The following is a 23032-nucleotide window of genomic DNA, read 5'->3' as shown; positions in this document are numbered from 1 at the left end:
TTGAACAGACATAGAACTATGCTTAGGTTTAGATAGTCGGGTGAAGTGAAAGTGTTCCTTGCAAGTTAGTTAGGTACGTAGAATGGACAGCGAGGCGCGCGAGTGCGGCGCGTGCGGCGCGTGCGGCGCGCCCGCGCTGGGCGTGCTGCGCGACGTGCAGCGCGCGTACCAGGACCGCCTCGAGCTCGTCGACCGGATCGGAGGCTCCAAGAAACTACAGGTTACTTGAAATGGCACTTTTCCATTGGGTTCCAGTGGGCTCTAGCGTGATAAACATTCGCTCGCCTTGTCCTTGTAACATATTTGTGGCGGTGCCGCATCTTTTTCGCACATTTCTATCTCTTGTCACGTCTTAAGCTATTCGCCGTTTTTCCTCCTCCTGTCCTCTAACCATCAAATTCATACTTAAGTCTTCTTGTAATATGACATTGAATAATCAGAAACAAGTTGTGTTGCTTTAAATTCTTGGAGATTTATCGTAAATCACAACTTTAGCAATGGAAATAAATTAACATATTGTAGTTTGTTATATAACTTATGAAATCGCTTTATAATCATTATAGGATCATTTTCTATATTTTGAGAAATAATAGTAGAATGCTTTCGTTTTTCTTCCTTATTTCATTTATAATCGTGGTATAGATAGTGTCCAAATAAATTACTAAAATCTAGAATAGTCATAAAATACGTGAAATGTTATGCACCTACAATAAAAAAATTTGGAGGCTATTATAGTACGAAACATATGTATCCAGTATTGTCTTTACCTATTGTCGGTCCTACAAGTATGATTTTTACAAAAAAAAAGTATAACTTTTGTAACTGAGAAGAACGGGAAGCAGTCCTGAATGCTGTATACATAATACATTTCATTTGAGACGAATATATTATACTCTGACTAATATTGAGCCTTTTCTATGATCACTCCAACGTATTGAATTGAAGAGTAGGTCATTTTCTTGAGTAGCTGTTTGTAAATCTATTATTTAATATTCAGATGAAAGTTGAAGTATTAGAGTCATGGGTGAGCGATCTGGTTGCACAAAACACTCTGCTAGCGAGCACTGTTGAGGAGTTGGAGACGGAAGTAACATCACGGCTTTTGGAAAAAAGACGCCACGCTGAGGTAAGTCACTCAACATAGTTTAGTTTCTGTACACTTACTATGGTAGTAAAAGTAATACGAAAACTTCAATCGTGTTTTCAAGCCATTTGATTTTATTATATCGTAACGAATTGGTCTAATTAGGCAATAGTATATATCTTCTAAATTTAGTTTCCCAGGCAAAATATGACATATATATTTGACATTCATGCCCATTGAGGAATCGCTTATTTAGTATATTCAAAGTGTGAAAAGTGAATAGAAGAATGAAATAAAACATTTTTATAAACATGAAGATCGAAAGTATAAAACACGAGGGCAGATTACAATGGAGTTGATAAGTTTATCGTTTGGACAGATAGAGATTGAGCTTCGCGCTGAAGCGGATACGTTGCGCAGGCATTTAGCTCGTAAGGACTCAGATCTGCGCGGACTGCTGGAAGTGTTGCGGCGTCTCCGCGAGTTCGATTTCTACGCGATTGACGGAATACACTTCAACGAAGTCACCGAGTCTGATATATTTGGATCTGTTATGTGGTAAGTGCTTTAATTTTTGTTATAATTTTGAAATGTAACTTTTGTTTTATTTGAATTTTACCTTTTTTCCAGGCAAAAATTGCAACAGGAACAAGGAGATAACAAAACTGCCATCAACCGGCAAGATTCCAAGAAAATGCAAAGAAAATTGTATAAATTATAGTATTGTTTTGTTGTGTTGATTTTTTTTTATATTTTTTTGAATATTATTTATTTTTTATAAATAAATATTGTACACTATTAGTAATTTGGTGTTTTATTTAATAAATAAAATATTTTCAAAGTCATATTTCACTAAACCAGCAAGAGGAGCGTGTCTTCTTATAAGAGAAAATATTTTGAAATGAAATAAATAAAACTCGTTATCGATATAAAGGTTAAAATCGCATTTTTTATTATTCTATTAATTTGGCAACTTTCTTGTGTCTTGGGTCTTAGATATTTATTAGCTTATATTATTTATTTGTTTATTTGTCACAACCAACAAGTAGTACAACAAAGTACTTTAAGCCAAAGTCATCGTAATTATTTAGGTAATTGCCTACTTTTTATTGACAGGTTCCTTAGGAATTTATTGAAACCAGAAAACAAATACATAAGCGTATATAATTATGTGAATTTAATTGATTGATTTACGGTAACTCTGGTTTGGAATGCGTTTTGGTGGACTGGTTCGCCACCACCATAAGGCTGAGACGCTTACGTTTTTAATTCATGAACATTACCTGAACCTGAACATTACCTTCATCGGCTCTTATTCATGTAGCAATATTGTTTTAGAGAGATAAGAATAAAATGATATGCGACAAAGTGAACGAGATGAAAGTGAAAAACGATTCATTGAAAAAGGAAAACTTGAACAAAGACAGGTAACTGACATACTTACTTAATCAATACTCGACTTGATTTAGACTCGTATTTAAGCAATACATACCTACCTAGCTTATGCCATTGGGCCAGTCCGTTGCAAAATTAAATCTTTTGTTGCATACATTTTTAAGAGTTTCGACAATTATCGACAAGTTAGACATGATGCTTTAAAGTGTTTAAAAATCTTTATGAATTGAATATGATAATAAACAAAAGTTGGGCGGAGTATCTCGAATATCATTTATTAATTGTTCACTCAAGAGAGAGAGAGAGAGTGGTGAAGAAAGCCATCGTATTCATTCGTGTCTCTGCTCTCTGCTTCGGGGAATTCTTGACAGTAAAACCATAATTATTATTGTCTGGATTCAGGATCTATAACTGTGCGTAGCCATGCAAAGACTGTATCGTCTTATAAGTTTGTCCTGAACTAATTCGTCTATTACTAATTCAACGAGGCGGATAAGCTTCAAATGGTTCATAAGATTATTTATTATATGTTTTAGGGAAATACGAAGATTAAACAAAGATTTACAACATTACGAACAAACGATAATGTCTTTAAGAAATGAACTTTCCATGAATAATTACCAAGCACCGTTAGTATTGACTTAAATTGTAATTCAAAACAAATATACTGTACGATTAGATTGTTCACAATTTTCACAATAAGGAACAGTTTCACCAACGACTGTGAATTTATATTTATAATTTTAAATGCTTTATAATGTAAGTAACATTATAAAGGATTAAATAAAAGGCTTGGCCATCTATTTACACGTAACGACCCTATAGCGTAACCATTTTCATAAACGTCAACCAATACGACAAACTCGTCTGGATAGGTACCACCCACTCATCAGATATTCTACCTCAAAACAGCAGTACTTGGTATTGTTGTATTCTTGTTCGAAGGATGAGTGAGCCAGTGTAATTACAGGCACAAGGGATATATCATCTTAGTTCCCAAGGTTGGTGGCGCATTGGCGATGTAAGCGCTGGTTAACATTAATTACAATGCCACTGTCTATGGGCGTTGGGGATCACTTACCATCAGGTGACACATATGCTCGTCCGCCTTCCTATACTACATAAAACAAAAATGTTAAACACCCATATTGCACATTTTTTTTATATAGAATAATAATAAATTTATCACTTAATGACACGCTTAAATAAATTGACATACATTTACATGAAACATTACAGTAGGTACTCTCTCTCATGAAACCAATGTCGATTATATCATCTTAATGATGTCAATTGTTTTTATTTTAGCGATATTCCCAAAAAAGACGCAGAAGTAATGGCTGATATTAGCGCCGAAAATAGACAGGAGGTATGTAAGGAAATTTAGTTAAGAAAATGCTTATTGGTCCAAACATATACCTTTCTCCAATCGAATTAGAAAAATATATATTTTCTTTAAATTGGTGTAAAATAGTTTATGGCGAAAATCATAACATATTAATAATGAATAGGTACTATACAGAACTTTACTGTAAATTTTGATAATGTAAAAAATCGCCTCTCGCTTATTAATGTTGAATTTATAGACGAGTGTCGAGATTATTTTTTCACAATAGTTTTACAGTTATTTTACTATTGGTATAGTATTGTAGTTGATTCTCTAAAACTACGAAAGCGTCATCATTCGCTACGTGATATTAATATGGCATGCTAGGCTTTTTTTTAGTCAATTAGTAATTGATTGGTGACAGTGCGATGATGTGGAGCCGGTAAAAGAGTCTGAGTTAGCAATTGAAGAGCACCCGGTTTACCAGGAACGCATGCAACAGCTTGAACAGAGCGCGAAGGTATTCAATTGTCCGCTACGTTGGTAATTGACAACTATTTAATGCAAGAAGGTTATGATGTTTGAGGAGTGTGATCTCAAAGCATCTGTTGTACTAGAATCGCGGGTATATAAGCGAAAACAACTTTAAGGTATGATAATATTGTTTAAAACATTGGTTACTGTAACTTGAAGGCGATGATCTAGTGTGACGTCACAGCCGAATAGCAACCACAGCACTTGGAACTAATGTATCATCTATTGTAAAGGATGAAATAAGCTATGTGTTATGGTGTTAGTTAAGTGTAAAACGTTAGGTGTCATGGCATCCTGAATAGCGTCAGTTGTCCAGAATGGCATGCAAATTTATTTAACAGCTTTAGTTTGCAATTGCCTAATGATTATATTAAGGCTACCGTTAAAAAGCATTTGCAATGTATCTATATTTGTGTCTCTATATGTTGTAAAGCATGGCGTTAGGTTATTTATCACACTTTTACACAATTGTTCGAATAATTCAACACAGTTGAGCAGCGATTTCCGCAGTCTTCGTCATGAGAATGTGGCACTGCGCGAGAAGCTGAGCGCAATGCAGCGCGTGTGTATGGCGCTGGACGAACAGTGCCATGTAGCGGCGTTACGAGCACAGTTCAAAGATGAAGTCATACATGAGATGCGACGCCAATTAAGGCAGGCTAAGGCAAAAGTAAGCTATCGACCATTATTATTATTTGGTGATTATTATATTTTTTAAAGATTCTTGTTGCTAATGTTTAGTAGCACAATTAATTAAGTTCGCTTTCCATATAAGATATATTTGTGTCTCGATAATTCATAAATAAATTAATCGATGGAGGTAGACAAAAAACTACTACTACACACAAAACAGTCAAAAAATTTCAAAATGTTGTCTATTTCTCAAATTTATGGTTAAAATTTTCATTTGTCAGCTCAAAGAAGTATCCGAGTTCAATAGCCTAAATACCCAAAAGGGTTCGCATCATGAAATACAACATAAAACGTCGTCCTCATACGATTCGCTAAATATTGCTTGTGTTCAACAACAACCGCGCAAAAATCGAAGGGTTAGACCAGATATGGACCCGAATGCAGGCTGGGAACGGAGCAGCACTGTATGCGATGGCTCAGGAGACGATGGATCCTTGAAAGCTGACTGAAATATTTTGTTGCTTTTATTAATAATTGGTTTGGTGTTATTAAATATTATTATATTGTAAATTGTCTGTCAATTCGTTTGTAGTGTGCTTTGAGCTTGAATCAGTAACAGTAAGCTTTTTATACATTTATGTGTTTGGACCAAAGTATTTGATTTTAATATTAAAGTAAACCGAGAGTACTGTTTAAAATGATTGGGTTTAGCCAGGAATAGCAACATCCACGCCAAATCTGAGTCGAGATTGGGAAATACAAATGTCGATTTATGACGATGTATCCATCATAGAAAGAGTGAGTGGAAACCCTTTTTAATTCTACGTTATTTTATAATACAAATTTTGCAATCATTAATAAAAACCTTTTAAAACCAAACCAAACACATGATATTGTCTTGATAGTCACTTATGTGTATTAAACATTAGAGATATTATTACCTAAAGCATACACATATATTCAAATGTGATAATAACTATGGAACCTTATCTCTGTATACCATATACTTCCGATTTAATATAACATAGTTCGTTTTCCTTGCCGTAGGTGACGTTAATTTCATTTCATATTGGCATTCTTGATCCGATATGTGTATTTCTTCGATTTTCAGTCCCCATCACCACCAATTCTCATATCAGACAGCTCGATAGCAGAACTTGATGGAGTACCTATTGAAATTAGTGATGTGGCTTGCGATTGTGTTCCATGTCCCTTCGCTTTAAAGGAAACGATAGATAAAGTTACCAGTAAAGTGAAGAGTAGCTCTTCAGAAAAAGATAGAGAATTAGATTCTAGGTGAGTCACAACTTTTGCACCGAGTCATTGTTTAATGGTTTTTAATTTATCCGCATTCATATGTAGATACTTATGAGCTTTTCTTTTTCTTCTCTTTATCTTATATATTAAATAGTATGTTAGTATATCTAGAGGTTTTTTTATGCTGTCTTATAGTGTCCGAAGACGTCCATGTCTTTGTTTGTATCTTCCTATCACTTTATAGTTGGTATTTTATATCCCATGCATCACAATCAAATCTATTTAAGATTAATAGACTTAGATGTTTTGAATATGTTTGTCACTTTGTTTTAATTCTCTGATGGAACCTGTTAGAGCACGTCAGCTTATATAAACTTCTACCGCTTTGACAATTGGTATATAAAGAAATTTCGAGAATTTTCATAAGTAATACAAAACATTATGAATACATAACATTATGAATCGACAGCATATTATTTACTAATATCGGTACTGAAATTGTCTACAGGGAAATTAAAGCTACACGCGAAAGGGAAGCGTCGGACTTACATAAGGTTAGTGAGATATCTTTTTATATTTATATTTAAGTGTATCGTTAAAGAGTATTGAGTACGACATGTTATTCAGCTACTAAGTTTCCGCGATGAGGATTCATTAGAAGTTAGAGGTAGAGTAGAGCAGGTAGATTATAAAGGATTAAGCGTCTATGGTTGAGATGCGAGCGATCTATTAATAGAGGAAATCTTGATTAAAGATACGTATGAGTTTTTGAAGAGGTTATTTTGTTTTAATCCGAATCAGTTCATTGGTGGGTACTAAGTCCGGCACGGAGAATGTTTGTCCGAAGTTTGAGCTGATTTGTAATATTAGAATGAAATGCTTATTGGAGGTAGGACTTTGTCCGAGTGAGTCTGGGTAGATCCGCTCATCAGATATTCTAGATGGTTTGAAGGGTCTGTGAGTCAGTGTAAAAGCACAAGGGACATAACACCTTCCCAAGGTTGGTGGCGCATTGGTGATGTAAGGGATGGTTAATATTTATTATAATGCCAATGTTAGAGGCAGTAGTGAACACTTACCATCAGATAACTCATTTACTAGTCCACCTAAAAACGTTAAGCCAATACATCCTTCGTATAACACTAAAACTATCTCGTTGTCTTGCTGCTTTTTATTACCTCAGTGCTCGATAGAAATATGCATGTTCACTTTTTTTTACGCTGGAAAAACGCATTACGCGTTTCCCCCACGGAAATAGTGGGGGGGGGTATGTGGGGCTCGCGATGTCCGAGGCGCCGAGTGCACCCCGAACATCGGAATACCCACTAAAGAACCGCTGGTTCTTTAGTGGGTACCCTTTTCGTCTTAACGAAGAGCGCCACGGGATCGCTATGCATGTTCACATGCTTAATAATTTAAAATCGTTCCACGGTTCAGATTAGTCTACATGTAAACAAAAGATGCGCGTTTTATAGCAGCTTACATTGTTCTAGTTATAAAAAGTCAAGAGAATAACGAACTCGAATCAGGAATGTTTAAAAATATAAAGATCATAAATATTTTTAATGCATCTGAATTCAGATGTTAATGGTCTCGTGTGACGAAACGACGGCGTCGCGCGGAAGCGCTTTGTAGCTAATGAAGTCGATACCACGGTGCGATATCCGTTCGTTTCCAAACTAAATTTTCCGCCGAGATTTATTATATCGTGAAAAGAAAAGAAATTTTTGAGAATATTATAATTTTTTTTATATGGGTTGAATGTAAATGTTGATCGATCGTACTGATATTTTTTTACATTTTTTAACATATTTTAAAAACTAGTTAATACCATTTAATGGTAAATAACTTATTAATATATTACCTAAGAAATATATAAACAACCATTTCTACACATCGTATTTACCACGGGGTCACGTATGTCTTGTGTTTGTAATTACATACTTAAATATTAATTTCGTCATTCAAACAGGAACACAAAATACTGTTATTTGGTCCTGTAATTATTTTTAAGTGGTACCTATTAGTCATTAGTCTTTATTTTAATCAGATACGCATATTTATTGGTTTTAGAAAATAAACAATGCTACTAATATTATGATAACACGCTGTATAGCCCTCAGCCTAGGCTCCGCGAGCAAGTGGGACAGAGGCGCTTCCGCCACCAACGCTCCCAAAATTACTATTTACGCTGAGCTAAATATACGCACTGGCGGCGCTCCATCGCACCCCCAGTGCAGAGTTGCATTCAGGACTCTCGCGTTGCGTTGCACTGCGTCCTCGTCTTAAAGCGAGGCTTATCTTATTTCGTTTTGATCTTCTGTGTTATTAATATATTCTGGGCTTGTATTGATTGATTGGTTTTAGTTATTATTAGTTCTCATCAATAAGAGACGTGACGTTACGCGGCCGTAGAACATTCATGTTACGTTTCTGTGCATTCAAACAATATTTTGACTTTGTAGCTCATGACATATTTCGTCTTTACCTCTTTATAAATTATAATATAACGCAAGTTCATTTCAACGATGTGTGTATGATTTCTTTCGATAACAGTGAAATGTATTAGTAATAAATCAAGAGGCAATTTTGTGTATTTATTTTGTTATTTGTTCTACTTGCTCGTCAGTTGATACTGAGTGAATATTGTTGTAAAATGATGTTTAACGGACTTTTTATGTACGGGGATTCAGATACGAGTGATTTTACAAAAGTGAGTCCATGATTTATCGGTATTATTTAAGCTAAATTTTTAAAATAATGATTACCCGTAAATCTGACAAGAACGGAATGACTTCAGGCGCAGTACCAACGGTTTTTGAGGCACGAGAATGTAAACACTGACAACATCCAGACTCCGGGTCGCTACTAAAAATCCGAATAACTTTTTAATAGGCCAACCCGGAGTTTGATTCCAGTACTTTTGTATAAATTGTTTAAATTAGAGACGTTGAGAGGATATCAATTAAGTTTCGACACATTGTTATCGAGTAGATGCCGGTTTAAAAGTGGATAAACAAAAAAGTGTTTTTGTCAAATATCTTATTCTTCTTAAAGTGCCATCTTCTTTCGAAGGTCGACGACCATTAAGGTAACTTGTATCTTTGATACCGAATAAGGAACGAGTGCTTTGTCCAAATATGCTGCCAAGATGTTCTTCTTCGACCCACACTTAATTTTCATTGGATCTTGTCCTGTTTGATGTGTTGTAATAGGTCGTATTTTCGGTTTCTCGTTATGTGGCCGAGATATTCATCTTAGCTTAGTGAACAATAAAGGTTGTTGCAATTAAGGTAGTAAGGTAGTTGAAACTTCAATATTTAACATGTAACCAAAATCTAAGATGATAGGAGCTTATAACAAATAGACAAGAATGACTAGCCTTTGTTTTAATTAAGTCTTCATCAAGTATCTACCTTTTATGCTTTTTAGTTTATAGTAACCGTATAAATTGTAAATACTGCTTAATGCTTTATTTTTTAAAGTGAATTATATAAAAAGAACCACCTAAAGATAATATAAGTGGAGAGTTTGCGACTTGAGACGAAATAATATCTTTAATAAACTTTCAAATTGTTTTAAATCAGTAATACTTTTTAATGTTATTTTATGTCAATGATAATAAAATATCTTTACTTACCTAATTCTATTTTCTAATTTTAATTAATTGATACGGATATTAGGTATTGCTAATTCTTAAAACTTCTTAAATTTTGTTTGATGTTCATTATAAATATAAATAAAAAAAATAAAGGAAAGCATGACACAGCTGGGTTTAATTTTCAGGACAGTATCGCTAGCAGCATCGAGAGCGCGGCGAGCGACGCGGCGCGCGCGTGTTCCCTCGAGAACAAGTTGATGGCAACCATGCAAATAGTAGGTGAATTATTTTTAAACCACTGCGTATCGCGAGGGCGCTATCTACCCTTTCGTATGCTTCTTGTGATCGTTTCATTAATGAAGCGTTTGTTTGTATCTACGGACTTATAAATAGTTTTAGTTAGTGAATCTGTATTGAGAAGGGATAAAGATAGACTCAAGGGGAGGAGGCGTATTGACGATATAATTACGATGGTTCTATATATATATATTTGTATATTTAACGATGACATTTTGTTATTGTAAATTGTTTATGCTGAGAAATCACACACACATAAATAAACACACGCTAAAAGAAACGTAGTCTTGACTATATGTGTGATTAAAACAGAATCGAAAGTCAGAATATACTTTATCCGAGCGGACTCGGGTCTCACAATCACTTTTGAATCGTCATTTTACAATTTTAATATCCAGTTACCACCGGTTCGGCATTTAGATTCTACCGAGAAGAACCGGTAAGAAACACGGTAATTACTCTTTTTGACAAATAAAAAATATCCCTAATGAACATCAACGATTACTAACATACAACAAACAAATGTACATAGAACATATAAAGATAAAATAATTTTTTTACTTGTTTTTCTGGGCCATGAACCTTCGCAGGTGTATGCTGAACAACTTTTAAAAGCATCCAATGCATGGTTTAGACGACACAGAGAAAACAAACATATAAACATACAGTTTTATTTATTAATGTAGATTTTTACAAGAAAAAACCGGCAGGAAATTTAGTAGTTACTTTTTCTATCAATTAAGTTTTCATCGAAATTCTGCCACATGTGCACTCCACCAACCCGTATTGGAGCAGCGTGGTGGAATAAGTTCCAAACCTTCTCCTCAAAAAGGGAAAAGAAGCCTTAGCCCAGTAGTGGGATATTTACAGGCAGTAGTCTAATATAAAAAAATGTTGTTTTGGTAACTCGGCATTTTAACTTGAGAAGGAGCAGAGTTATTTGAAATCACAAACAGATAGATTTAATGTAAGCTTGAAATTGGATTACTGTTAGAATTAACTATATATATAAATTCCTTTCAAACAGCTCAAGAACAAGGAAGAGACGATACGCGTGCAGGCTGAAAGCTTGTCGCTGGCGGAGGCTCGCATTGCTGCGCTGAACTCCAAGTGTCAGCAGTCAGCCAGCAAGCTGCATCAGGCACAGCAGACAAATTCTGTACGTAATTATAAAAATACAGTAACTCATAAATGTGTCTCTTAAGGAGAAGTCCTGGAGTTTATGCTACTATTTCTAGTAATGGTCATTTGATTGGAGCAGATTCTTAGAAGGGCTCACTCATATTTAATATTTAAATTATACATCTTATTTACCACTGATAGTGGGATTTTTTTTTTACTTACATAATATATGAACAAATGTCTGCAAGGCATGTGCACGGCCCGTCTGGGTAGGTACCACCCACTCATAATTTACAGTGCCGATGTCTATGGGCCGTGGTGACGGTTTACCATCACCTGGTTCTGCCTACCTTTTTAATAAAAAATAATGAACAACATAAAGTAGACTGGATAATAATATTTTTAATTATATGTATGAGTACAAACAGTTTTGAAGTCGTGTTTTATTATTTAATAAGAAAATATATTATTGTAATATAGAACATAAGTTATTAAATACTAATTGATTTTTTTTACTCTTAATAGGAGAGCGTTTGACCGTTGACTTACCTGATAAGCATCGACAAGGTCTCGGATGTAGCACGCTTGCCTAGAAGAAACCTGTTTACTCTGGATTTGAACTTTTAAAACTTTTTACACGTTCAGTTTCAAATCTATTTGCAGAAAATATATGTTTCCATTCTATTCATACTACATACATCCTAAAAATATATACAAGAGAAATACAAGTTGATTTGTGTCTGTATATTGGTTATAAAACAAAAGTTTACACATCATGTATGTGTGTATTCATGTTATCATTTTCAGTCTTATTGTCTACTAAAATTTGTAAAAGCATCTCAAGTACAAGTACCGTAGACCATTTAAAATGGATAGAACAGTCCCTTATTAAAAAAATTGAACCCGCTTGTAATTCGGTCCACGTACAAGAGATTTGTATTAACGTTACATATAAACGTTTTACTGGTGGTAGGACTTTGTGCAAACTCGTCTGGGTAGGTACCACCCACTCATCAGATATTCTATCGCAAAACAGCAGTACTTGGTATTGTTGTATTCCGATTTGAAGGATGAGTGAACCAGTGTAATTACAGGCACAAGGCTTCCCAAGGTTGGTGGCGCATTGACGATGTAGGGGATCGTTAACATTTTTCACAATGCCAGTATCTATGGGCGTTGGTGGCCACTTACCATCAGGTGACCCATATGCTCGTCCACCTACCTATAATATAAAAAAAACTCAACTTAAACTTTGCATTTGACTCCCATCCTACTCTCTCTCACTCCCTCAAAAGATAACCCAGCTGTGGGACTTTATTGTTACCACCTAAAGAAATGTTACTTTAAATATAATTAATAATAATATAGTTGATTGTAACAGTTGAATCTGAAGAGGAGTTCGGTGGACGGTAACATAGTGGAGATGGCTGATGTATCTACGATGGTAGCGGTAAGTTATCTCTTTACTATTTTAGATATATATATATTTTAATTTATCAGTAACAGCCTGTTAATATCCCACTGTTGGGCTAAGGCCTCCTCTCCCTTTTTGAGGAGAAGGTTTGGAGCTTATTCCAATAAAATTCCTGTTTAATTTACCAATATTTTTATTTTTAATTATTTTGAGTGAAAATTATACTATATGGCGAAAAATCTCCAGTACTATTACAGTTCAGTAGTTCCAAATGCAAAACGAAAGATAATCACAAATAACACATAAGGTTTTTATTTGTAATTTTAGTTAATAATAGAGTTTTCGTTTGTTAACAAAATACGAGTTTGCAAATGCTGTTCATATGTTCGGTAACATGTTTCCGTGGTTTCAAAAGTTTGATGAAACAAAGGTTTTTATAAGAGGAATTTTAATCGTGTGAATAATCTATTAAAACGATTTAATTATCTATTTGTATTACATGTTCTAACATTAAATGTATTCATAGAAAAAATATGTGCGAGATCTTAGTATGGTAGTGCCTTGACTTTTTAAGGGTGTATTGACTTTGCAGAATCGAATTTAAAAAGTTTACATTTTAATAAGGGTCAACAAAAACGTTTTTATTGTAGCATAAAGGTAACTATTAGTTTACGCTGCGCACACAGCTCGACAAAGCTCACCGTCTGCATGATTTTTTCCGACATCTTTAACAATCGTCACGTTTCACCCATTTAACACAAAACCTTAATGAATTATATCACTTAAACCGTGCTCATAAATCACTCCGTGATCCGTTTATTGATGAAAACCGTATGAAAATCGGTTTCGGTAGTTTTTGAGTTTATTGCGTTCGGAGAGGTAATATGCAGTGATGATTTTCGCTGATTCCACCAAATTGATCTCTATTATTGTGAAAATGCAGTATATTGTAACGCAACTGTAACCTACTTTGTTAAAAACTTTCCGAAAAGGGTCTCGAGTTTCATGATTATAAATAGACCGGACGGCTCTTTTATGTAGAATGAAACAGTATCATATCTGTAGCGTTAACCCAAAAGTAATGTGCCGTAACACATAATACTATGAAAATAATAAAAAAAAACTTAATAATCGAGCAGAATCAAGATCGGCTAGTTGTATTAACTTTCTAACTGTTTATACTAGGAGCTGAGTTTTCCTGTTAGAGGTGATAAATGAAATAAAATGCTATAATATCGGTTATAGTATGATCTTAATTGTTTACAGTTACTTTTAACTTTAGCTTTCTTATACTAGGTAAAGCAAGCATTACGCATTTTATTATATATAAATTGTTGTAAACCAATTGTGTACATATATGATATGTTAATGATGTCCTCCTGATCGATTCTAGTCACGGCGGCCACTCTCAGAAGAGATTAGCCTACTGTGCAAGACATATTTATTATGCACAAATGTGTGTGCAAATACAGATGTGCTCTCTATTTTTTCGCTCTTAAGGGCCTCCGGACCGATTCGGCCACGGCGGCCAATCTCAAGAGAGATTAGCCAACTACGCAGGACATATTATAGTGCACAAGTGTGTGCGCAAACACAAGTGTGTTCACTATCACACTACCTATACCCTAACTCTCATAATTCAATTGGACGGTAATCCGACACGACCGGAGAGCGTTTGAGGCGCAGGACCAACGGCATTACGTGCTTTCCACGGCACGGGAGTGTACTTCCAACTTCCAGACTTCAGGCTGATATTGAGAATTTTCGACAGAAAAATCCAATGACTTGTTATTGGCCCGACATAGAGCTACAACCCTTGAACACTAGACTGCTACTAGACTAGAACAAGGCAGACATATATGATATCGCATTACTGACAGCGTCATAATTTATTTATTTTCCGTCAATTTTAAGAAGGGATGAATTATCGCTAGCAGATAATATTCGGCATAGAAAGGCAGATAGTTAACTATCGTTATTATCATCGTTAAAGTCACAACGTGCATAAGCTGAGGTTTTTATAAAAAAAACTAATATCTGTTTTACGATCCGACAGGAAAAGGTATCTTGCTCGAAAATATTATTATACTATTATACATATCTGGATAAAATATACGATCGTAAGTCCACATGTTTTAGATAAGATTGATTATTAATTTTAAACGTAAGAACACAATCATAAAGAATTAAAAATAATATTATAGTTATAGTTATAGCTTCCAGTATTTCGCGTGTGTTTTATATGAGTGTGCAAAACTTATGAACGTTATAGGATTCGAATATCGTGGACACACTCCGGGACAATTTGTCCGTTATCGAAGAGTTCTACAGAGAATGCTTCTATGAAGTGAGTATGAGATTATATGTTACATATTATTATATATTAAATATGATATATTGTTGTTCATGTTGAACCGTACGAATGGTTGTATTTTTAAGTTTAACTCGTTTTTCTTTTGTCTTTTGTTTCTCTCCTTTTTTAAATGATAATTTATTTTTTCGATTTTTTTATGTAGTCTTTATTTTACTTTGTAAATATATACTACCTCAATGCTGTGATTACCAGCTTGCTTGAGGTGAAAACGAAAACATACTTTTACTTGAGTTTTATGATAAAAATCGTTAAAATATAGTTTATCTAAATAATTATTGACAATGATCAGAGACGATTAAATTGTGTGATATTTGTTTTGGTTTTCGAACCTGAGTCAATTTTAATCGGTCTTTTAAAGCTGGGACCTCCTTTGATTACGCCTATCTAAAAATAATCTAATAAGTAGCTTGGCTCTTTGTGCTATTTCTCTTGCCCACAAGTTTTTGTGCTAAAATTAAAACAAAATCTTGGTAAAAATTCCTCTTTAATAAATTTACTTTAATCTTATTAATATATCTTTTGAAAGTAATCATGCGATTATATTAATTTAAATCAGACAGCGAAACAGGAAGAACTGATTACGATGCTGCGAAGGTCGTACTTGGATATGAAGCTGGTTGAACGTCAGAAATCTGATCATATAGATTTCCTGCAGAACACCTTGAAGTCACAAAAGAGTTCGATCGAGCGTTACGAGGTGATTAGAATTGTTTAATAAAAGACATTGCCTATACAAAAATATATACTATTTAACTCTATAATCCGCTCGCTATTAGAATGAAACCTTATCAAGGTAAATCGAAAATGACAATTCTTCATGGAGCGTTAGTAAAGAAGGTGAGAACAATAACGATCTGAATCTGACAGCTTGAAAAATGATAAATCTCTAAATCAAGGCAGTAATAAATCACGAGCAAATATCCACACTAACGAACAAGGGACAATCCGTCCTATAGAGCATAAACGTGAGCTGGACGACGTTACCGCTACTGGACGCGTGTCTCAGTTCTATGAGGTCGTATCACATTCTGATTGTGCACGGATTAATGTAATATAAAATAATACATATTTTATGATGTGTATTTTTTAAATATAAATATTTCTGATACAAAATCAGGGCTCATGAACTAGCTTTGATTTTTAAGTAGTAGCCTTCGTAGACGCTCTATGAAAATAAAATTGCATCACGTTGATAGAAAAATTAATACCTTAATATTTTCTTTGGTTTCAGGATATTGCTATGGAAGTAGAAAATTTGAAAACGGAAATATCGAACTTCATTAACAACTCATCGAACAATGATTCGGTAAAAATACCACGACTAATGTTTTGTGTGCTCGACTAATATAACGTTAATGTATAATTATATGTCTGTCCATCAATTTTGATAATATTAAAGTCTATTTAAGGCATTATAAAACGTATGAAGGTAAATAGGAACAGCTTTTGTGCCACTTTATTCCATCTTCTACGATAAAAACATAAATAAGGGCTCATTATTCTCTTTTCTTGGTTTTATTTCAAAGGCACTTTACTCAACCACTATCAGTCTGATGACAGCAATTGGCCACGACAGGAAAGTGCTTAAGCATTGCCAATTTCATAACTTTGATCCGCTACTAAGAATTTCTTGAGAGAAAAATCCTATAACAATTTTTTCGCCAGACCAGCGATTCAAACCCAGAACATGCTTCAGTCAGAGCAATGGAAAGGCTTTTACAGGATACGTTAGATAAACGTTTAATATGAGATGAATTGGAAATAAACAACCAAACCTATAATATATCGGAACCACTGCGGTATATTGAAGAAGATACATCACATCACAAACACAACACAACAAGATAGATATAGTACTGCTTAAGTTATATCAAAGTTAAATGATAACGCAAATTTTTTAAATCGAATATTTTTTTAAATCGAAGAAAATAAAAGGAAAATCGATGTCCCAAGAATTTTCAGTCGATTGTTGTCGTTTAAAATTTACATTATTTTTATGTGTTATCGCAATAAATCTGCTTTCAAAATAAAATGGTAGTTTGATTTCCGGGCAGGGCGTTTGGGGCTGCGAGCCGGCGGCTGAACTGCGCGACATCGCGCGTCAGCTGTGTCGACTGCGGGATATGCTGCGGGTACCGCTTGCTTATATTTGTGTCATTACCACTACTAACTGGAATGTTGTGTCTGCTTATCCAAGAACTGCTGATTCTTTATAATCATTATGTCTATGTCAAAAACGTATATAATTATTATATTATATTTAAGTAGCTTATTCCAATCGAAGAATAAATATATATTAATATAAAGATAAGCAGTCCTAATTACATATTCCATGTGATTTGCTAATAGCTGTGAGTTGGGGGGGGGGGGGGGGGGGGTTGTGAGGTACTCTATGTCCTTTTCTGTGCCTTTAAAAACGTGTATACAGTTGGTCGATTGGTTATGGCGTGAACGCGTAACAAACAAAGAAACTCACTTTCGCATTTATATTATTAGTAAGAATACAACACTATTCTACTTAACTACTTATATTAAGTTTAATTTTACTTGCAAAGTTCTGATAACGACTTCGCCTTCAGCATTCAAATTATTTAACACGCAATTAATTTCTAATAATAATGAATACCACAGATTATTCAGGATCTCGATTCATCATCTGTGGCTGGAAAAGGCTTCGTGTTTCGCTATTAACCCGTTGTTACTACTGGTACCAAATATAGATTCTACCAAGAAGAATCGGTAAAGAACAGTAGTTTATTGTTTTATATCTTGCATGAAAATCAACGAATACTAACTCATACTTTTTACCATTTATAACATAGTCTCTTTTAAACTAATACGCTCATTTATTTATGTTTGTTAACATTTTCTTGGCAAAAAGAAATACAACATATTTTCGAGCATTAGTGTGCATACACTTTGAACATTAGGTTTGCTCATAGAGGTTATGTCAATAAAGACATTACAATATGTGGACGTATCTTTATAAAACGGTTTTTAAGTAAATTAATAAATTTGTAGGCATGTAAAACACTTTGATTCTTTTATAAGCATGACGAACGATAAAACTTATTGACCTTTGAATTTGAATAATATTCATAATTCTAAATTTCTTGCAGAACGATTGCATTTGTGGATTGGCCGAGGAAAACGTAGAATTGAAGCGAAGAAACGCATCAATGGAGGTTTGTAATGCATTCCTATACTGTATTATTCAAACATTGTTTTCCGTAAATATGTAAGAAATTTGAATATATCTTATTTAACTAAAAATAAAAATATTTGTCCATTGTTAAGGTTTTTCTGTTAACAATGTGCGAGTTTCAGTCATAAGCACACTAGTGTACATGTTGACTGTCTAACATATTATCTCTCGATATAACAAAATGTTCAAATTATTTTTAAAGAATACACTTTTCTTGTTCTTTAATTCATTAAAAATAATATTTTTCTTTATAAAATATAATTTAACGGTTTTTTTAGTTTTACACTGATGTTTGGGTCCTTTTTGTAGTGCTTACGCCGAATTATTATCGGGTAATCAAATGGTGAAAGAAATTAATTGCTTTGCACGGTTAACATTACTAATATTTATTAGATTACATTACAATTGTATGACCAGTAATATCTTCCTGAATGATTTGGCCACGGCAGCTAATCTCAGGAGGCATTAGCCAACTACGCAGGACATATTATAGTGCACAAGTATGTGCGCAACCACAGTCCCACTGCACTGTCTATTCCCTCGCTTTTATAACCCGATGGGATGACAATCGCAAATATCTAGCCAGTGTGATTTAGAAATGTGACATAATTAATCAACGCCATCTATCACTACCGGGTTGTAACATGTAGTGACGTCATCGCCTTTGATCATTCCAATTGTGAATGTACATTATAGACACAGCTACGAGAGTTGCAGCAGCGAGTGACCGATTTGGAAGCCGCGTTAGAAGATAAGGAGAACATGGACCAGCAGTACCAAAAGCAGACTGAAGTCAAAGAGAAGGAGGTATTGACTTTGAGTTCAATGAGTTATTTTAGTGTAGGTTGGCAGACTGGCAAATAGACCACGTGATGGTAAGTAGTCACCACCGCCCATAGACATTGGCACTATATTAACCATATTACACTGTGAATCAATGCGCCATCAATCTTGGGAACTAAGATATTATATCTCTTGTGCCTGTGCACACTCGCACTTCAAACGTTAAAAATATGGGATAAATTGGTATTACCTACCGAGGCAGACTTCTACAGAACCCCTCCACCGAGTTAAGATATTGTATCTAATTTATGTATACAAGCAACACCATCGAGATACTCACATGGACTAAATATAATCGGCTTAGTATGTGTCTGTTTATCTTAAGCTTCAACGCATCAGACAGCAACTGATGGCTCTGGAGCAAGGCTCACGGGACCAAGGCTCTGCCTGCGACACGCTCACATTTCAACTGAAACAACTTGAAGGTAGATATTATTGGTTTTTAATGCACTACGCTTTTAAAACACAAAACTGAAACTGTCGTGACGGTGTACGCCCGGTTATTTAAGAAAGTATTCGTTTTGCTTGATTAATTGTCATTAATGTCTTATTCGAAGTACTTAAAAAATGTATAGTACGGCAAAAGTATGAATATAGTAGATACATAGTAGTTTCTCTAATTGAAATAGACAATTCTACGGTCCGTACGCAAAACAAATCATTTTATGAACATAGTAACTGGCTTTTAATGGATTGAGAAGGTTGATCCTAAACGAACTTTATCTCGCTCAAGCATTACACTTAACTCTTAAGCTTGTACATAACTAATTTAAAAGATTAAAATTGAGAGATAAATATGGATCAATAAATTCTCAATGGATTGTTAAGGACCGAACCATAAGCGTTTGAACCCAAGTTTAAATTGTATTACTATTACTCTTATGGCTTGTTTAATTAACTGTAAATTATTTACTAGTTATATGTCACTTTGGTAGATTGTACGCTACGTTTTAAACATTTGACATATTCCTAACATAAATATATTACAGGCATGTTAAACGATAAAACAGCTGAACTACTGAACAGCCAGCAGCTGTGCAAATCGCAAGAGGTAACGATAAGAGATCTTCGAGAAGAGCTGCATAAAGCCGACCTCATTGTCACAGAGGTATGAATAGGTGATAACTGCTTACGCCGAACTAACTTCAGGAGATCAAACGGTAAATGAAACTAAGGAAGAGCTTTCCACTGTTCACACTATAATGAGCTTTGCCTGTTCAATTTAACATAATCACTTTCACATTACATATATTCAGTAGCGAATCTAGACAGCGCGACTCAGGAAACTGACAGATTTTATTACCGCCATTTATCGCTACAATGTAGTAACACACGCTATTATACAATAACTTTATAGTTACTTATTTTAGGAAGTAGAACTATTTACAAAAATTGTATCATGTGTAAGTACCAATAATAATTAACTAATTAAAGTTTAAATGTAATAGCCTACTTTTAACCGAACCTTTGTGTCATCATTTTAAAAGATTAAATGTAAATTCGTATTTGCAATGCAGTTCTATAAAAAAAAAACGAGCAGGAAACTCAAGAGTTACTCTTTTCTTCCAATCAAGTAACATAAGTATGTTAATAAAACGCGATTAACTATAAATGTCCTATCGGCAAATCAACAAACATTGTATTCATATTATTCTTCTTTACCATCTATATAATCTAAGTAATATCCGTTATATACTAATGATTTTTTATCATACCATTTAAATTTATTAATTGTCGAAGTAAAAAATGTCTAATATGAAACCTCGCAATTTAAAGAACCGGCAGGTTCGGGCGGAGGTGTCGTCCCTCTCGGCGCAGGTGACGCAGTGGCGCGACCAGCTCGCAGAGAGTCGCCGCAGGCTGCGCGCGCTTGAGGACGAACTGCGCCTCGCCACCGACCACTGTCGACATCTCGCCGCGCACTACAGGTACACGCCGCACACTACGCGTATTCCCAGCGCACTGCAGACTCTCGCCGCACACGAAATGCCTACAGGCGAGGCGAGAATATATAATAAAGGAGTCGTTGCGACCTAATATTTTTTGGTGAATTCCAATATATCGAAACCTTAATGATTCAAAATAAATATAAGCAATTATATAAATAAATACAACGACGACTTATGCACTCAGATGCACACATTGACTTCAGAGAGAAGGCGGCGACGGCGCGTACGCTGCAGGCGCAGCTGGGCGAGGCGCAGCGGCGCGGCGCCGAGCTGTGCGCCGACACGCAGCGCGCCGTGCGCGGCGTGCGCCGCTGCCTCGCCGAGCAGCGCGCCCGGCGCCGGTGAGCCCGCCGCGCCGGCCCGGACCGGTGCCGCGCCGGCCCGGACCGGAGCTGCGCCGGACCCGAAAACCAAACGCCCACCCGCCGACACTCATTGATACGTTTACGCAGGGCGCAGGACGACAAGATTAAGGAACTGGAGATGACGATACGGACGCTCCGATCGACCGCGGGGCGCCCCAGCGCGAGCGAGAACGACCCATGCTGTTCTAAATATTTGTCGCGAGTGGAAGTGATACGAAGCGACCGCAGTTGCGTTGGTGCGAGTGAGACGCCCGGATGTTCCAAGTGTGCGTATTCGAGGGGATCGATGCCGCCGAGCAGCGAGTCGGGCACTAGCCGGCTACCTCCCACTCCACCGAGAAGACTGTTAAGAAAGAAACCTTTGTGTTTGGAAAGAGTAAGTATATAATGCCCCAAGGTAATGTAACTTCATAACCGGAACCTACTTTAATGGCGTTTCTTCTGAGGCATCGGTAGTACAAAGAGGACCAAATATATAAATATTTTTGACAGGTTTGCCAGTTCCCTGTGACCCGCGAGGCCGGCGTGCAGCGACCGCCGCGTCACGACGAGCTAGTCGACGCGCGACTGTCCTATGAACACTCCACCCACTCGCTGCAATCCTATGACGATACTCCTTCAGTAAGTAAACTCAAAACGAATTCAACTAGAACCTTTATTTAATTTTTATTTAATAATCGCGATAAAATGTTTCTTGTTTTTCTCTTTTTATACAAAGTATTTTGTATACGTCGTTCCTTAAACAGGCGTTATCTATCGTAGAAATTGATGATTATAATATAAGATGATGCACATTCACTCAGCTAGCTAACGATGGCTAAATTATATTATTATTATATGATATAACTTCCCCCAATGCGAGCACGCTATCATGTGGTGAGGTGGTGACGTAGTCTACTACTGGTGGTAGAGCTTTGTGCAAGCTCGTCTGGGTAGGTACCACCCACTCATCAGATATTCTACCGCAAAACAGCAGTACTTGGTATTGATGTGTTCCGGTTTGAAGGGAGAGTGAGCCAGTGTAATTACAGGCACAAGGGACATAACATCTTAATTCCCAAGGTTGGGGGCGCATTGGCGATGTAAGCGATGGGTAACATTTCTTACAATGCCAATGTCTGTGGGCGTCGGTGACCACTTACCATCAGGTGGCCCATATGCTCGTCCGCCTTCCTATTCTATGAAAAAGTAGTGTCGTGTGTCCGGCTAGAGGGAGTCGTCCCCGGAGCAGCTGCTGCGGCGCGTGGAGCGCGCGCACGACGCGCTGTGTGCGGCGCGGCGGGGGGGGCGCGCACACACACGCACACCCACACGCACGCACACCCGCGCGCCTGCGCCGTGAAGGCGTTCCCCGGCGGAGGGGGTCGATTTCAACATTAAGACGACAGGTACCAGCGAGGCGCAACATACTGAGGAGGACTCTTTATAGAGTGGATGTGAATATTTTAATACCACTATGGTATAAATTGTTATAGTTATTATGATAATGTTGTACAAAGTCTGATACGCATTTTTTTTCATAGCAGTATATTGTTTTGCTAGTTGTATTTATACGTGTTTCTCATAAATACATTATTTAGATTAATTGTTTTATTTTCTTGGAAAAACAATAAATGTAAGTATTATAATAAA

The 23032-nt window shown here is 35.9% G+C and overlaps 1 protein-coding gene across 1 annotated transcript; it reads left to right on the top strand.

Moving 5' to 3' along the window:
- The first annotated feature begins 960 nt into the window (after window positions 1-960).
- LOC126781086 (uncharacterized) lies at window positions 961-22742 on the top strand. Its single transcript, XM_050505908.1, has 30 exons — window positions 961-1126; window positions 1464-1642; window positions 1715-1804; window positions 1887-1893; window positions 2423-2511; window positions 3016-3108; window positions 3788-3848; window positions 4231-4326; window positions 4378-4431; window positions 4831-5010; window positions 6085-6269; window positions 6700-6784; window positions 6858-6911; window positions 8860-8943; window positions 10017-10106; window positions 11156-11287; window positions 12632-12700; window positions 14937-15011; window positions 15595-15735; window positions 16270-16344; window positions 17093-17170; window positions 18158-18223; window positions 18940-19050; window positions 19412-19511; window positions 20076-20194; window positions 20863-21014; window positions 21239-21376; window positions 21488-21776; window positions 21893-22021; window positions 22611-22742. Exons 1-30 carry the CDS (start codon window positions 998-1000, stop codon window positions 22740-22742), a joined length of 3282 nt encoding a protein of 1093 aa, XP_050361865.1. The 5' UTR covers window positions 961-997.
- The last annotated feature ends 290 nt before the right edge of the window (window positions 22743-23032 follow it).

Source organism: Nymphalis io, chromosome 3, assembly GCF_905147045.1.
Source record: "Nymphalis io chromosome 3, ilAglIoxx1.1, whole genome shotgun sequence".
In the NCBI taxonomy this organism is placed as follows: Eukaryota; Metazoa; Arthropoda; class Insecta; order Lepidoptera; family Nymphalidae; genus Nymphalis; species Nymphalis io.
The sequence above is the reverse complement of the archived record's forward strand: the minus strand, read 5'-3'. Positions and strand labels throughout refer to the sequence as shown.

Excerpts from the sequence above, each read along its gene's own strand:
- LOC126781086 (XM_050505908.1), top strand. The coding sequence starts at position 998 with ATGAAAGTTGAAGTATTAGAGTCATGGGTGAGCGATCTGGTTGCACAA. Across the intron at positions 3,849-4,230 it reads GCGCCGAAAATAGACAGGAG|TGCGATGATGTGGAGCCGGT; the intron begins GTATGTAAGGAA and ends GATTGGTGACAG. Across the intron at positions 20,195-20,862 it reads CCGACCTCATTGTCACAGAG|AACCGGCAGGTTCGGGCGGA; the intron begins GTATGAATAGGT and ends CGCAATTTAAAG.